At 33.0% G+C, this 17335-nt stretch overlaps 1 protein-coding gene across 1 annotated transcript in view; it reads left to right on the forward strand.

Moving 5' to 3' along the window:
• The window catches only part of LOC118201663 (uncharacterized), a 48984-nt gene that overhangs the window by 2324 nt on the left and 29325 nt on the right, over window positions 1-17335 (forward strand). Inside the window, exons 2-4 of the mRNA XM_035373802.2 lie at window positions 5065-5194; window positions 9628-9797; window positions 12979-13111. Coding sequence (XP_035229693.1) covers window positions 5065-5194; window positions 9628-9797; window positions 12979-13111 — 433 coding nt within the window. The remainder of the gene's footprint in view (window positions 1-5064; window positions 5195-9627; window positions 9798-12978; window positions 13112-17335) is intronic.

The following is a 17335-nucleotide window of genomic DNA, read 5'->3' on the forward strand; positions in this document are numbered from 1 at the left end:
TAGAACAAATTTCTATTATTTATAGAAAATTAAATTAATGGCTAACTTTTATCTTAGATTTCTTTGCGCAGAATTAAAAAAAAATTAAACGTAACTGTAGATTTTAGAATAGATTACTACAATTTTGCTTGTTAGCTAGATTTGTCTTTGTATTATTTACACTCTCAGAGTTTTTATTGTCATTGTGATCTTAATTTAATAATCTCCGAGCATACTCACGTTAAAATAATTAAAAACGTGGTACTATGCAATTTTTAATTACTATATTAATAATAAAAATTTTATGTATCAAGACGTTTTGAGTGAAAATTATCGTTTAATTTAAGCAGCATAGAGGTCTAACTTTTGGAGTGATTTTTCGTACATGCAAGATACATACTGCCTTAAAATTACTTAATGGGAATTTTATAAATACTATCACAAGTGGGAACGAAAATCACCAAGTAATAAACTGGATTAGTCATATTAGCAGAAAAGAGCTTGCTCTCAACGAAAACTTGCATCGTACTTCATATGGATGCCAATATGTTATTTCTGACTTCATAATAAATAACAAAACATTCAGGGTGAGATAATTAATTTTGTTAAGCTTTAATTTCCTCATTTTTTTATGCTGAAATACTTTTACATAAACCTGCCATCAAAGTATTGAAAGCAAAGTATGTACAAAATGAGTTTTAGGTAAACGAAAGAATTATCTGGCAACTGTCTGTTACGATATAATATCTCATGATTTATATAGGTTGCGAAGAAATTAAGCCCCCTTGACTTTATTAGACGGACGAATGAGTTATCACTCTGTGTAAAATATTATGACAAAGTTCTAAGAAGGTTGTAAATAACCTTTTCTTTACTAAATAATTAAATGAACAAAAAGCGCAACTAGAGTGTACAAATAAGCCGGGGATTCACTAGCTAATGATATAACCTAAACTTTAAGGGATGCTGCCACAAGCTCTATATCTAAAACTTTCAAAACCCTGAACTTCAAGACTCTGCAGTTAATTTGCATTCTGGTAAGGCTATTGAAAGCAGAAGTTGTAATAAAACTTTAAAAGAGAATAACTGGTTAATTAACATAAAATACTCTGCAAATACCTTTGCAATAGAATATTATATATTTGCACGGACGGGCTATTCATGTTCTTAATAAAGCCACAAATTACACACACACACACACACACATATATATATATATATATATATATATATGTACAATTAGTGAAATTATTACTTCACTGATTGGTTTAGGTTTAGTTGATTATGGAAAAGCACACTAGGGCTAGCTGCTTAGGGGAGGAATGCCTTCGTGGAAGACAGTCTAGAGGAAACTGGCTCGTATACACATTACACACGGAAAAAACCACGAAACCGGCCCATGCAGTCAGCCCGATCGCCGGGGTATCGAATCCAGTTGGAACTGCCGGTGTTCAGTAATTTAGCGCTCGGCCGCTGGTGGGCCCTCAGTGATTGAACATAGTGCAAAAATTTGCTGCCTGAAAATGATAAACAGTCTAAAATAATGCGGTCGTTTAATGATGTGGATACATTTTTATGGGTAGGTACCGCGCTATTAAATACAATCATGAGAAAATTAAAAAATAGAGGATAAATCCAAACATGAAGTTGTATTTACATTTTGAAAGTTGTCAACAATATTAAATGAAAATTAAACGAAATTGAATAATGAATAAATAATATTAAATAAAGATTAAACAAAGGTGAGTCAATTATTTTATTTTACAATGTAACTCAAACTTTGGGTAACAATCAGCAATAATGTTCACAAAATAAATCAACTCAAACAGTGCCCTGTTCACCTGTTCCGAATAAAAGCATTGTTAAACATTGTATGTATTAATATACACATTAACAAATATTAATCAGCTGAGTGAGTCCATGCTACAAATATTTTTTCTCTCTCCCTTTTCTATTATAAAATGATTCTTTTAGCGAAACCGCTCGCAATAAAGCTTGAACACATTTGGAGGAAAAACCCAAATCTTATAGAAGTTACTTAATCCGTGCAAATATATAATATGAAATTTATAGCAAAAATCATATTTTCTCATCTTGGAATGTTACATGGAATTAAGTTCAATTTTTATTTCTTTGTGATTAATGAGAATTCAGTATTCAAGAAATTTAAATTTTTTAAATAATCGTAATAAAAAGGTTTTGTTACTGCTAATTATTATATAATATTATAAAGTTTTGTTGAACATTAAATTTTCATTCATTCTTAACCCCCTCTCTACCTGCGAAACTGGGAATTTCTTTTCACCGAGAATTCCGAGTCCTAAAGCTAAAAATAGGTTTATGCTAAATTACATTGACAGAATTTAGTTAACTACATTTAATTTATAAGAAAGAATTGGTATTTTACATTCGCATTTACGTAAAATTAGCAATTTACACGAATATTTTCTTAGCGCAGTTAAAACCGCAGTGTAAGTATATTCTTTCATTTCGAAATGAAAATAATTAGAAAGCAAAGTTCTTTCAAATTCACTGATGCTCATGTTCGATGCCACTTTCTTCAACAGCTTATTACTCCCCCCTCCCAAGGTTAATTTTCTTACAGAAATTCGATTTACAGGAAGAGATGCCGTGCGTTGTAGGGATTATTTCAAAAACAACGTGGACCTTCAAATGAGAGATTTCCCTGGTATGTAGAATGAAAAGGTAGACATCCTCGGAATCAGAGCCATGTTTACTCATATTAAACCCGAGGAAAATCTCAAACTTGCATCCTCTAATTATCTTTTTATTACTTTGTAATGTTTTATTATGTTAAATTAACCAGTCATTATGATTTAGACACTTACTTTCACTTCTACTTTCCTGTTTCCCTGCCAGAATGCAAATTAGCTCGGGTATATTTAAACTGAGGTTTTTAAGATTGCAAGATAGAGTGTGTTTTGCCTCTCGAGGCCATGTTACCTAGTTGCTGTAGGTGTCTGGCGAAAACGTCGCGGTGCAAAACATCGTGGGAGAAAAGAAAGCATCGCAGTTCTAAAACATCGTGGTACATAATATCCTCATCGAAAATAAAAACTTTGCATCGAAAATAAAAACTTCGCAGCAACTAAAGACATCATTTAAAATATAGTGGTAAAAAATAAAGTAGCTACAAATCATCGCGTGACGATAACATCGCACACATGCGTTTTTCATGTTTTAAAAGTTATAAATGCATTTTCGCATGCTTTTGGGACGGCAAGAAGGAAAGAGGGATATTTTTACTTTTATATTTCATGTTTTGAATGAACTAATTAATTTTTATTGAAAAAGTAAGAAGGAAATTAAGCATTTAAAAATTGAAAATGAGTAGAAATTTAATGCAATTTACAGCACTTAATAGAATTTTAAATTTACATAGTTAATTTACAAAAGTCATTATTAAATTAATCTTTTTTATGAAGTTTTACTCATAATTTTTCATGAAAAATACAGCCTAAAAGTATTTAAAAAAAAGAAGATAAATAAATGCATGAGGTTAACTCTATAAAACTTGCTTAGTTAATTATCAAATTACTTTATTTCACGTTTGTTAATCTGATATTGTTTTGGTGAAAATTATATATTGTTTTGTTTCTCTTTATTCTTAAACTGTCGTTAACATTTCTTGCGCTTCCAAATCTTTATGTGAATATGCATTTACAACTTTTAAAATCTGAAAAACGCATGTTTTCGATGTTATTGTCATGCGATGATTTGTAGGTGCTTTATTTTTTACCACGATATTTTCTACGACGATGTTTTCAAACTGTGAAGTTTTTGAACCGCTTTATTTTCAAAGACAATATTTTGTGCTATGCATTTTTAGAACTGCGATGTTATCTCTTTGCTTTCTTTTCTCCCACGATGTTTTGTACCGCGACGTTTTCGCCTTGTGTTGTTTTCTCTGCGGCTGTAACCGTTGCTGTTAGCTCAGGTGAGATTTGTAGTCTTCACCTTTGCATTATAATTACCAATATTTGGATATCTATGCCGATTAGGTTTGTGAAACAACTTCTCGTTAATTTGATTTATGTAGCCTTCGGCTACTAGCTTACTTGAATTTAAATTTTCCATTTCATTATTACTTTAACCACAAGATATTAGCTGAGATATAAGGACCATGTCTACCTTCTTGTTATTTTAGACTTCGCAGTCTATCTAAGTTTGCTTAAAATCTATGATAGCTAAAAGAAATTAAAATTTATAGCATTCATTTCAATAATTTATTAATATTCTAGTTTTGTGTCCTCTTTTTGTTGTAAATTAATTAAGTATTTGAGAATAAATAAATAAAATGGTTTTTCTAACTAACTTCTAGCAACCCTTAAAAATGCGAAGACACACGGGCGTCAAACACGTCAACTATGTTAATCACGTGATATATCCCATCATCCTCTTGTTCTATAGTTCTTATTAAGCTTCTGCATGTGCTTGTATTAACATTAATGTATCTATCGCTTATATTATTTTAGTTGCAGTTTAATAAATATGTTATTAGTGTTTAAATCTGCATCGTATTATTTATGGATAAATCCCTCATATCATCATCAACAATAGTTTCGGAGACTCAACTCCTGCTACTGAGTGCACAAAAGGTAAGCTGTTTTTGCTATCTTTATTCTTCACTTTTATCCGCTTAGTTGACCTAAGTGTCTCATTCCCCCAACCTCGTCATGGGTCTTTTAGCAATTCAAGATATAGAACAGATATTCTAAATGAAGATGGTTCTGAACAAACATTTCGATGTCTAACACTGCATCGTTAGCAACTGTGTAGAGATACTAGGAATTTTTGACGCAGTTGTTTTGAAAAATTGACTGTGTTCTTGCCGGGAAATGAGCTTGCATATTTAAACGGCTTGAATGATATAATGACGAATACATCGTAATAGCTGGTAGAAGAAATGTCTTTATTTCCTTATAATTGTTACACTTATTAACAATATCTGGAGCTATAACTGAATTAAAAACTTTTCAAAGCTGCCAATTTCTCTAAATTTTGTTGATGAGATGTGCAGTATTTCACTTTCCAGTCTCTTGTTAATGCAGAATACTGTTATAGGTATATATGCTAAGAAAGGTCCAGACTTATGTGATAAATATCAGAGATGTCTTGAAGAACTGAAAGCGTTCACACAGGTTGACGTATTCTACATTTACAATTCACTAGAAGAATCTCTGGAAGCATGTAGGTAAGTTTATATATGGGTAATAGGTCAAATGGACGATATTTGAATAATTACATCTTTCTTTCTTTTCTCTTTTTTTTTTTTTTTTTTGAGGATATAACTTTTTTTTCTTAATGGTAGGATCATTATGCTTTCGTGCAAGAGAATTTTGAAAATTTCATACACAATTATTGAACATTTATTACCATATTAAATTTTCTGCAGTGAAATATTTAACATAATTAATGACTTACAACTTATAAGGGCTGTTAATGTTTTTAACGAACTAGCTATTTGCGTGGCTAGCCCTCTAAAATAGTTATTGTAAAAAAGAAACAAAATTATATGATTTTAATGAATTCAGCTAATGTAACTTCACTGGTACAGATAGTAGTTAATAATCATTGAAACTAGCTTTATTGCATTTAAATCACTTGTTAACTAATAGCAGAAAAAATTTTAGAGGAAAAACAAATATTATTTTAATGCTTTGGTGCACGACACACAATCGCGTGGAAGATAATATCTTAATTTGGCAATAGCAATACATTTCTTTTAAATCACTCAGTTTATTTATTAAATTCAAAAGACAAATATATTGCATTTTGACAAACGGCAACACACTTCTCTTATGTGGATGATTTTTCTGTATCAGAAAATAATGCAGAAAGTTTATAATCTCGATCGCAGACACTTAGCCGACAACCACTTAGCCGACAGGACACTTAACCGACACCAGTTAACCGACAGAACATTTAGCCGACACGGACACTTAGCCGACGTGGACACTTAGCCGACAGGACATTTAGCTGACAGGGACAGTTAGCCGACAGGACAGTTAGCCGACAGGACATTTAGACGACAAGGACACTTAGCCGACAGGATACTTAGCGGACATGGGCAGTTAACCGACAGGACATTTAGCCGACAATGAGTCTTGCTCTTCTCAATGCTTTCAGGTTTGTAACACTTTTTCATTTCATTCCTACTTTGCTCAACAGATCATGTTATATTCATTTATATTCATTTTCGTATAACGTCGTTTCGCTTCTTCCTACTAATGAAATTTTCTTTCCCAGTCAGAAACCAGTGTGATTCGTTCTACTCCTCGCCGCACTGGAAATACTTTTTTTTTTTTTTTCTGAAATGCTATTTACACCTCAGAATGCTATTTACACGTTGACCATCGTATATTTATTAATCTGAGATAGGGTTCCAGTCCAGGAATTCGTGCCTCTGCGACTACCTAACAGAAGTAGGTTGGGTTTTGTTTGGTTTACGGCAAAGCCAAAGGGCTATCTGCGTAAGGAGAGGGATACCTTCGTGGAGGATGTTCTAAGGAAAACTGGCTTGTGTACAAGTTACCCATGGGGAAAACCATGAAGACACCCACGCAGCCAGTCTGTTCGCTCAATTCGAAATTCGGACCGAGCTACCAGTGCTCGGCGACTTACCGCTCGGCCGCTGCTGGGCCTAACAGAAAAAGAGTGATCATTTTACTTAATATATAACCAGACTCTTCCAGTGAAAACTGCTTTTTTAGGCTAGACCTTTATAAATGCTTTGCTAGAAAATCAGAAGAATGTTTCAAATTTGAATACCGAAGTATTGTTCAGAATTGTTCAGCTGTTTCAGTATGGAGAAGAGTGTTAAGTAAAAATGTTTACAAAGACAAGTTCAGTGCCGATTATAACTGATGTATCGCACTAGCTTGACGTTATCAGTTTTGTTGAAATACAGCCATAACCATCATATGATTATATGGCATATCGGTAAAAGCTGGATTCAGAAAGACGGAAACGATGCAAGAGGTGGCCAAAAACAGCTCACTTTACCGTGACATTATATGAGTTGTTTATTTTTATCTAAAGAATGGTGGCATGAACTGCCGATTATAGAGATCACAAATAATTTAAAGCTTCGCTTGTCATAAAATTCTCTTTTTCAACTTTTTTTAATAACAAAATAATATAATTTGCTAAACTAACCGTTCACCACCAATGTTTCTATAAAACGTATAGAGCAATAATAATAATAATTCAAGAATAACAATACTTTTTATTGCATTATTCAGATTTTTCATGGTAGGGAAAGGAAATTTCAGTAGTGGGAGAAGCGAAACAATTTTATAAAGGAAGGAATGTACCATGATGTGTTGAGTAAAATAGTAATGAAACGTAAAGGTATTAGAAATTTAAAAACATTAGGATGCGCGAGACTGGAAAATGAACATCATTAAGTACACAAGAAAAATTATTAATGATACGAAAGTGTTGAAAGGAACCCAGCTGATTAAATGAAGAAGCTTTATGGACAATGTTTGCTTAGGAACATGGCAATTCACCGCGAACTTCCTAAAATTCAGCTGTACAATGCTATTCCTAAAATTCAGCTGTACAATGCTATTCCTAAAATTCAGCTGTACAATGCTGAAAATTGCTGAAAAATTCTTTATGAAAATCCCATAAGTGCAAAACAACACAATTCTTGTATTGAATTATGACTATGAAAGTAAAAAAAAAATGGCGAAAGGCCGCTTGTGGTACTACGTCACCTGAATTAATTTTTGTTTTGATCAGTCTTGCTATTGTTGTTATGTAGTATTTATTTCTGTTCATGTTCATCTTGTCTTTTTGCTACGCATTATAATTTTATATGCATTTTAATTGTTATGTATCAATATTGTACACTCACATTGATCATCCAGAAACTGTTTTTGGCTAATAAGGCATTTCTTTTACTATCAATAATAGCTATTCTATCCTTAATTGCTATGCAACAACAGCTATGTTTTTGCGCACTTACGTTTCTACTTCAAGAGCTGACAGCTTCAGGTGCTACTCTCGATCGGACTCTTTATATGTTTTCGTTGTTTATCAAACTTTGCTCCCCGCGCTGTATATTTCATTATGAACTGTGACTTTGTGTTCATTCCTCTAAAGAATTATTCGGAACTCACACAGAATCGATCATGTCACCTCTCATATTTGCCTAAGGCGACAATTTTTGCAGATCCCATATTCAAATGTAACTAAATGACCGTCGCATTTAGCAAAAAAAATTCTTTTTTTCCATTCGAAAATTAATTTATATTCCCTGACTAGAAATTTCAACGCTTTTTCAATTTGACCAATATATACCAAACAGCATGATATATATGAAACTATGCTAAATCACATAAGATATTAAAGCATATATGGGATCTTTAAGAATCGGAAAATTAACTTTACTGATAGGTGAAAAAGACTTGAATATTGAACTTATGGAGAAGTCGAGAAATTTTGTAATTGATAGCAAGTTTAAATACTTATTGAGTACATGTCAGCTAAACGCCACTGTCCGCTTAATGCCCTGTTGACTAAATGTCTTGACAGTTAAATGTCCCGTATCTAAATAAACTGACGGCTAACTCTCTGTGCCGGCTAAATGTCCTGCCGGCTAACTGTCCGTGTCGCTAAATTACCTGTCGGCTAACTGGTGTTGGTTAAGTGTCTTGTCGGCTATGTGTCACGGACCCTTATAATCTATATATAAGCGAAATACCACTGACTCATCACGAGATCTCCGAAACTATACACCCGATTGACTTGAAATTTTGCATAGTTACTCATTTCACGATAGAGACGCACACTAAGAATGGGTTTTACGTAAATCCTGTCCAAAATAGATTTTTGTTATACAATAGAAGTTTCTCATACATTTGGTTTTCAAATCCAAGATCAAGATTTTCTTTTATTGTTGCCAAAATTAGATATGAAATACAATGTTGCCAATGAATGCATTTTCCTGTAAAATTATTAAATTGGTAAATAACTTGCATCTATCCAATGAATACAAACAGCATTTAAATGATAAGATTAATAATAGCATTTATATTTAACTGTTCTCATAAGTTTCATGAAAATAAATATTATTGAGAGAAACAAATTATTGTGATGAAAAGTAAAAATGTTGTTGGTGTTTATAAAAATTACCATACATAAAAAATCAAGAACAAATAATTATAATTTTAGAAAATGTGATAACAAAGATAATAGCATTTATTTTCAGGAAACTTATAACAACAGTTAAATATATATAAACCTTAGTTTTATGCTGGCAATTTTTAGTGGTGTAGATCTACTGGGGATCCCGCCACGTTAAATAATGGGGACGCATCCCAATATACAGTACCTCATGGGCGATGTGGAAACCTGTATATGACAGATTCATGGACAGGCATTATACTTCCCGACTCTAAAATTAAAAAAAAATTACATTAATTATCAATTCGAAATTAGACAGTTCGTCCATATAAAGTCTAGGTTCACATTCAAATAGATAGTGTGCCAGCAAAGCGGGCAGCTATCAACTAGTATAATATAACAACAGAATAAACATTTTCTCTTTTATTTAGGAAAGAAAACTTTCTTTTATTAAATTTAATATGTTTATAGATCTGTTTATTAATTTTTTAGCGCAGCAAAGGATGCATATTTATGTGTAGCATCTGCTCCTAAGAAGTGCAAAAAGTCTTATGACAAGGAAGACGTCAGGCTGAGTCCTGTATTTAAGGGAAGTTTGTATTTGCTTCGAGATTTTTGCGGATTCCGTTCCAGAAGAAGACCTTGCTGCGCCTTAAGGACGAGTGAGTAAGCCTCTATAACTGTTCAATAAAAGTACAAACTAACGCATATATTTTAAATATGAGAATTAGTTTTAAGTGTAAAGGATTTTTTATTAGAGGAAAGTTCAAAAGGAAGTACATATCTGAATGCAGAACATTAATAATAACAAATACATGATTTTTATTAAAGTGCAAATACAGAGTAACTCTTTAAAATTTTCAATGCAGAGAACGTTTAATAGGATTGTCGCAGTTATTTTGAAGGCCTTCTATCAGAAATTAATCAACTATCAATCTTGGTGATTATTATAAGGTGCAATCTCAGTAATGGTGCCAGAAAATTTGAAATGCATATCTTGAATATTGGTTGTTTCTGGTATATAAAGTGCTTATCATTTAATTTAATGAAGGCAGCATGCAAAATGTATATTAGTATATAATAAATGTATATTAGCTTATCATTTAATTTAATGAAGGCAGTATGCAAATTTACATGAAAAATACTATATGCTTGTAAATGATAAACATTCCAGCGCAAGCGCACAAAGCAGGTAAGAGCAACGCTGTATATATTGCGTATATATGGGAAGACTAAACAGCGGATTTCTCATTCGGAAATCACATTTGAAAATTGTCTGTTTGTGAAAAGGTCGTGTTATGTTTTGTGTAAGAAGAAGAATCTTCTACCAGCACGTGTTGGAATTTGACAGCGGCTGGTTCGGGATCTATCAGGACTGCGGTTTATCGTTCCGAGTGTTATTAGTCGTGGTCACATGATTATCAGGCGCATATGAAAGCGATGAGTCCAAAAGGGTTCTGCTGTCCCGAACCACTTATGCCCAAGAAGGCAAACATGATGTTCTCTCTGCCTTGCGGGATCATACAACTTCGTCATGCAAACCTGAGTCAAGAACCAAGTTCGCGCGCAAAACAAGAATTCGCGCGGATAGTGCGACGACGTCTGCAGAATCACTGACTGTGATCATGCGACTGTTGTTGCGGCATTTTTTGACGCTACAGCAGGGACAGGAGCGCCTAGAGTGGTGAAACGAACGCCAATACTGGACACATGAGGGGCAAAACGGGGATAGCGGCCGTTACATTTCTGATGTGCTGAGGCCTGCAGTTATGCCCTATCTTCGAGGCTGCGTGACGCCACCTTTCAACAAGATGATGTAAAACTGCATATTTCCCATGCTGTTCTGATCTTCCTCGATACAGAGGTTCGACTGCTATTTTGGCCAGCACGTTCTCCAGAACCTCTGGAGAACATTTAGCCATGGGTTGCAGAGAAACTTGCACATCACTACTCGCTAGCCGCTACAGCTGAAAAACTCTGGCATAGAGTTGACAACCCATGGAAAAAAAATACCCGTATCTTTCATCCGAGCTTAGTTCGGCTCCATGCCCAACAGGATTATACCGTTGTTTCTGCCACAGGCAGCAACTCTGTGCAATGAATTCTGCTCGCTGTGTACCCCAAACCATTTTTTAATTTAATAACGTCTTCTTCCCTTTATATTATATATGTATAATAAATAAGATTTTGCTGTTTGATATCCTCTCTGATGTAGCAAATTAAACGAAAAACACTATGTATGTTACCGGCAAGGCATGGAAAGCAGGAATTGTGCAAAACATTCACGTATTCTATACGATACTTACTTGTAATATCAGTAGGGATCTACTTATTACAAGAAAAATTAGACTGATATCTTTAATTGTATTTTATTGCTTTTTCTGCATAAATGCACTTCATACTTTTGCAGAACTGGATATTTTCCTGTTGAGATAAATGCAAAATTCGTCTACCTCATCACATGACAGTAAGTATCATTGAATGAAATGTTTTGTACTTTGGCCAGTTTGCCTCTAACATTGCACAGGATACTCGGATATATATGAAATGTTAGGTTTCATAATTTGGTATTTTGTTTCAGCCTTCTACATATTTTCTAAGCATTCTACGCAATGAAGGTCTTCTCTGAAGGTTGCATGTACATTCGATCTTTGGCAAAGTCCTTTAAAGGAAAGATTTTAACTGTTAAAGTTTCAAACAATCTCCAGTAAAAAATGCACTACTTAGTCTGCACTAACTGTAGTAAACTTTTACAGTTAGTCACCTCTTTACTATAAAAGATCTGATGAGCTCCATTATATACTATGGCATTCATTCAGCTTCTGTACTCTTTCTGAATTATTTGCTTCTTTTGGAAATTATGTACTCCCTTTTGTAACAGCTATTACTTGCAGTCTGATGTAAGCAGTCACCGTAATTATATCAAGAAGAATGTGCTATCACTTGCTAGGCTTGTGTATTATAATGCATTCGTTTATATATTCAAAAAAGAATTAATTTTGGAAAGAGAGGGTCATGATATAACGGTGGAGGGATGGTGCCCACGTCCTCCGTTACTACTACAACTACCACCTACTATCCGTTGGGGTTAACTAATAGTAAGTTTTTATGGAAAGGGGGTTTAGCTCGTTCAATAGTCATGAAACCAGTTTTTCTTCAACCGTCTCTTTTTAAACAAAGCTTACTAAGTCCTATTCTCACAAATGCTGCAACTGACGGCCATTTTCATATTCAACGATTTGGGGTGATGAACCCATTTTATGAACCTCTTGTTGAATGTAAATAATATGTAGTACATACGCTCTGTAACTCTAAGCATTTTTCTGGAACAAGAAGAGAAATACATATGTAAATTTCTCTGCAAAATTAAAACATACTGTACTTCTAACGTGCATTTATAAGAGAGATTCACAACTTCATAACTACTTAATAAAATTTCTTGTACCTTAGACTAACATGCAAAAAATGTTTATCTGGGTTTAATTTTTTTTACAATTTAATTTCTCATTATTATTCTAAACTCTGATATTTTTATGGAAATTTGTAAACAGTATTTCATATGTCTGCATAATAAAGATTGTATAAATTAATACAATTTCAAGACTTTGCCTTAAAGCTGAGGAAAAGTTTGTTAATTTATAAATATTTTCATTTTCACGATAAAACATAAATCTAATAGTATTATAACTTCAATGCATGTGTATACAGTATCGAAGAATGGTTGAGGGAGAGGTATTAAGAGATTTTCCATTATTAGAAACTTACTACTGTTAGCAGCTTCGTGCGTTTTCCCAAAATATGAGAAATTAAAACATTAAACTGTGAATTATTTTCCTTACACAGGTTACCTGGAACATAAAAGCTGTTACAAACGTGTACGGAAGCAACTGAATGAGTGCAACGACAAATACAGAACGTCTTTGGAGCTGATTATGGGAATGCAGCACTTACAGGAGCAAAAGGAAGAAAGATACTGGTAAAAATTCTAAAACTAAACTATTAAAAGCTCAGAAGCGAGCAAATGATGATTAATGTGATTGTAGATTGATATTAATAGATATAGCAGGAAAACTGCTTTTTGTAGTGGAATAAAACTGTCAGTGGTAATAGTTCCTAATGAAATAAATTCTGACAAGCAAATGATTTTTTGGCATAAATTGTCTTTCAGTTATTTGAAATTTCGGATAAATACATTTTTAATGAGACACTGTTTTTCACGAAAGAATATTCTGCTCGCCAATGAATTTTATTTGAAAAGTTAACCAGTAACTTGAAAAATAAAGCCCAAACAGTAAAAGTAAATTTTGCTCCTATTTAACTTCTTATTATTCCAAAGAAGCTTTGTTCTTAAAGTTTGTTTGCGATTTATTATTGTTTTATTGTTTTAGTTATTATTATTGTTTTAGTTTTGCGATTTTGCGTTGGTTCACTATAAATGTCCGTTTCACTTTTCAATCTGTTGCCACCAAATGCTAGAATCCTGCATTATATTTGAAGAAATTAAATAATGAAAAATCTGCATAAATGCATGTCTATTTCTCGCATTGTGGTAAAACAACGGTACTTAGAGCCATCGAATTTTGAACGACGTAATCCTACTGCGAATGTGGGCATGTGGAAGCCCAAATTTGAAATTTGTTTTATTATAGATTTCATATTTTTAACACTTTTACGAATTTTTGATTAACAAACTCAAGGATTTCAAAGCGAGCAATGTTGTACAGAAAAAAACATTTTTATCTCCAGCGTGCGAGACTGTGCGAAGAACGTGATATTTAATAAATAAAGGTAACAGACAAAATACTAAAAAACGTCCATTTGTACGTAATTTAAAATCTGAAAGCTTTCAGATTTTTATCTCTGTTTATAGTTTCCTTCTTACATTACTTGCTGATTAATTTACCCTAATGGTACTTTTACTAACTTGAAAAATCAGCTCAGTCAGTAAAAGTAAATTTTGCTCATATAAAATATCTTATAGTTACCGACTTGCATTATTTGCTGATTAATCTACCTTAATAATCTATTATTTAATGTTATATAATCGCAATGGTTACTTACCACTTCATAACTGGATTAAGTGTAGTAAACCTAAGTGAACAATCAAAATGGAGTTTTATTACAGCTTATGGATTACAGATTTAACAGATTTACGGTAACTTTGTAGAAACTTATTAACAGCTCTTGTTAGAGCATTGCTTGGCAAAAAATTCAACACATTGAATCAGCTTAAATCAGCTCGATTCGGATAATTTATGTGAAACGCAGATACATTCCTTCTTATTCCTCTGTAAATTCTGAAATTACCGCTTACTATTCTTATCTCTGAGTAGTCAGTGAAGCTGGAATAGTGTGACTGCAGCGAAAAGAGAGCCTCAAAAATTAATACAATGAATCTATAAGAGCTATAAAAAGTTAAAGTGAATCCTTTCTTATACACTTCTTCGTTTGTGCTACTTCGTTTTACAGTATTTATAATATTAAAGACCATTCGCACATTTGAAATCAGAGTGAAGCTAAAAATGACTATTTATTTTAGTTATAAATCTTGAGTTCCTCTATAGAGTTTGTTCACATCTGTACTTAGAGGTTCTGGCGATGGAAATTATTGCGAATCAGATTTCTGTTTAATATCTCTCCGAACAGTCTCAGCACACTGGATGACTATTCTCCTTTTCCTATCATTAGTGCTGGGAATCGAGCTGAGGCTGGCATGGGAACCAGGGGTTAATTATATGTCCTTAAAATGGGACCCTTTAAAATGGAGGCCTTAAAATGGGGCTCTTTAAAATGCGACCTGCTCTTCCCGCTTTCATAAGGAGTAGAGTTTAAAAGGTTTTGATAGTTGTCATAAGTGACAAGAGTGAGTAAACACATATTTAAACTTACCATCAGGTGAGTTGGACAGTTTTCTTACAGTCTCAATGATTGTTCCACTCATTATATTAATACTCAGCTAAGCTGTGTACTGTTCTGATGCTTCCTCGTAGAGGTTTGCGTGTCAACGGAGATCGTCATGACTACGGCGTTATCAACAAAGATGCAAATTTTAGTTGCAATGTTAATGGAAGGCCGGTCATTGCTAAATGCAATGGACAGGAAGTCTCAACATTAATATTCAAGACATTTCAAACATTAGAATGTTTGAGAAAGCGTATCGTCAGTCTTAATTTTATTCAGTCACATATAACAACAATAATAATTAATTTTCTTAATGGTATGAGAAATAAAGTAACTAATCATAGTAATATTTTTACAATGATAAAACAGAAGGATATATGACTTCACTTCGTTACGAAATGCTTTACTTATACAGTTCAAGTACTTTAACGGTAATTTTTTTAAACATTACCTAAATTGAGTAAGTATCAGAAAGTTATTTTTGCCTAATCGTGCAGACGATTGAGCACAATATAATTTCGCAGCATTTATAGGTCGGACACTTTTCTAACCAAAGAATAAATGAAAACATTTAAATTTAATTCAAAAATATTTTCACACTTTGAGACTTTTTTCCCTAAAATTATATTTACCCAAGTAACTTTTAAATTTTTTAATGTTTTCAAGACATAAATAAATAAATAAATAAATGATTTATCTCTTTGGTACTCATACTGTAAATTTTATCTGCAAGTTCTGAATTGCAATTCGAAAATCAGTCCAAAATAGGAAACGATTTTCTGAGAATTAATTGCATTCTAATCCGTATATTTAGCATAGAAAGCTAATTAAAGGATTCAATTGCACAAAAAGGAAACGGAAACTCACCTTGCTTGGAGTTCCCGTTGGCATTACGATTTCATTAAAAAATTAAGAAATATCAGATGCGTGTTCGTGTAACAAATACGGAAATTTATAGTATCCTTAGTAAACTCGATTAATTATATATTAGCTAAATCAGGTGAGCTTTAAAATTTCTCATGAACGAAATGAAATGTATACCCCAAGCAAAGAACTGTAAAATTATTAACTATTCTTAATTGTTGATCTCCTGACCTTACATTCAAATCTCCTTTTACCGAAAGCATTTAGAAAGCGGTTTAATAGTGATTACATATTCTTGAAATATTCGCATATGCACAAAAAACAAGACCGTAAATTATTTGAGTGACCGTAACCGCAACGATTAAAGGCAATAAATTATTAGTCCAAAGGGATTTGAATCCCGAAGGACTATTAGTTTCGTTTTGGCATTTTGCGTCGGACTCATAAATGTCGGTTCACTTTTCAAACTGTTGCCACAAACTGTTAGAGTACTGCATTATATTTGAAGAAATTAAATAATGAAAAATCTGCATAAATGTATGTATATTTCTCGTATTGTGATAAAACAACGGTACATAGAGTCATCGAATTTTGAATAACGTAATCCTCCAACGAATATGAGCATGTGGAATACCAATTTGAAATTTGTTTTATGATCGATTTCCTATTTTTTAAAACTTTGACGAATTTTTGATTAACAAACTCAAGGATTTCAAAGCGAGCAATGGCAACGTTGTCCAGAAAAAACATTTTTATCTCCAGCGCGTGAGTCTCTGTATCGGAAATTCTAAAGATATGCTCGTTTTAAAACTATTTTGCGATATTGCTGTTGCACTGGATCTTATGGTTTAAGTGCGAGGAACATGATATTTAATAAAGAAAGGTAACACACAAAATGTTAAAAAACGCCCCTTTGGACGTAATTTAAAATCTGAAACATTTCAGATTTTGTTTTTATTAAACGATTTAAACTGAAATCGTTAGTAACCTCTGGCACTAAAACATCTTAATTTTCTCTCATATTTTTCTTATTTCCATTGTAACATCCTTTTACGAAGTAAAAGAAGCATTGCAGCCGCGAAAAATTCCGGGTATCCTATTTCAACGGAAATATCCACCTGGTCGATTTTTTTAAGTGAAATCTATATGTACAGATGGAATAAAAGGCTTTTTTTGCCAAAAGGATTGTAAAATGGATTCAAAAAGGAATGTTTCGCGATGTGTATATATGTATTTTGCATACTTGAAAAGCTATTAGCCGTACGTTGTAATTTTATATGTGCAAGCATTATACCACCTAGTTGTACCCCTCTCTTTTTAACGAAAATTTGGAATACCAAACTGTTGTATCATAAATTATAATACGACGTTTAGCTTAAGAGAGCTTCTCCTGACGCATGCGCAGTTCGTGTTTATCCGCGCGGAGATGATGACG

This window comes from Stegodyphus dumicola, chromosome 4 (genome assembly GCF_044657685.1).
Source record: "Stegodyphus dumicola isolate Sdum_Otavi_A_Nest chromosome 4, ASM4465768v1".
Classification (NCBI taxonomy): Eukaryota; Metazoa; Arthropoda; class Arachnida; order Araneae; family Eresidae; genus Stegodyphus; species Stegodyphus dumicola.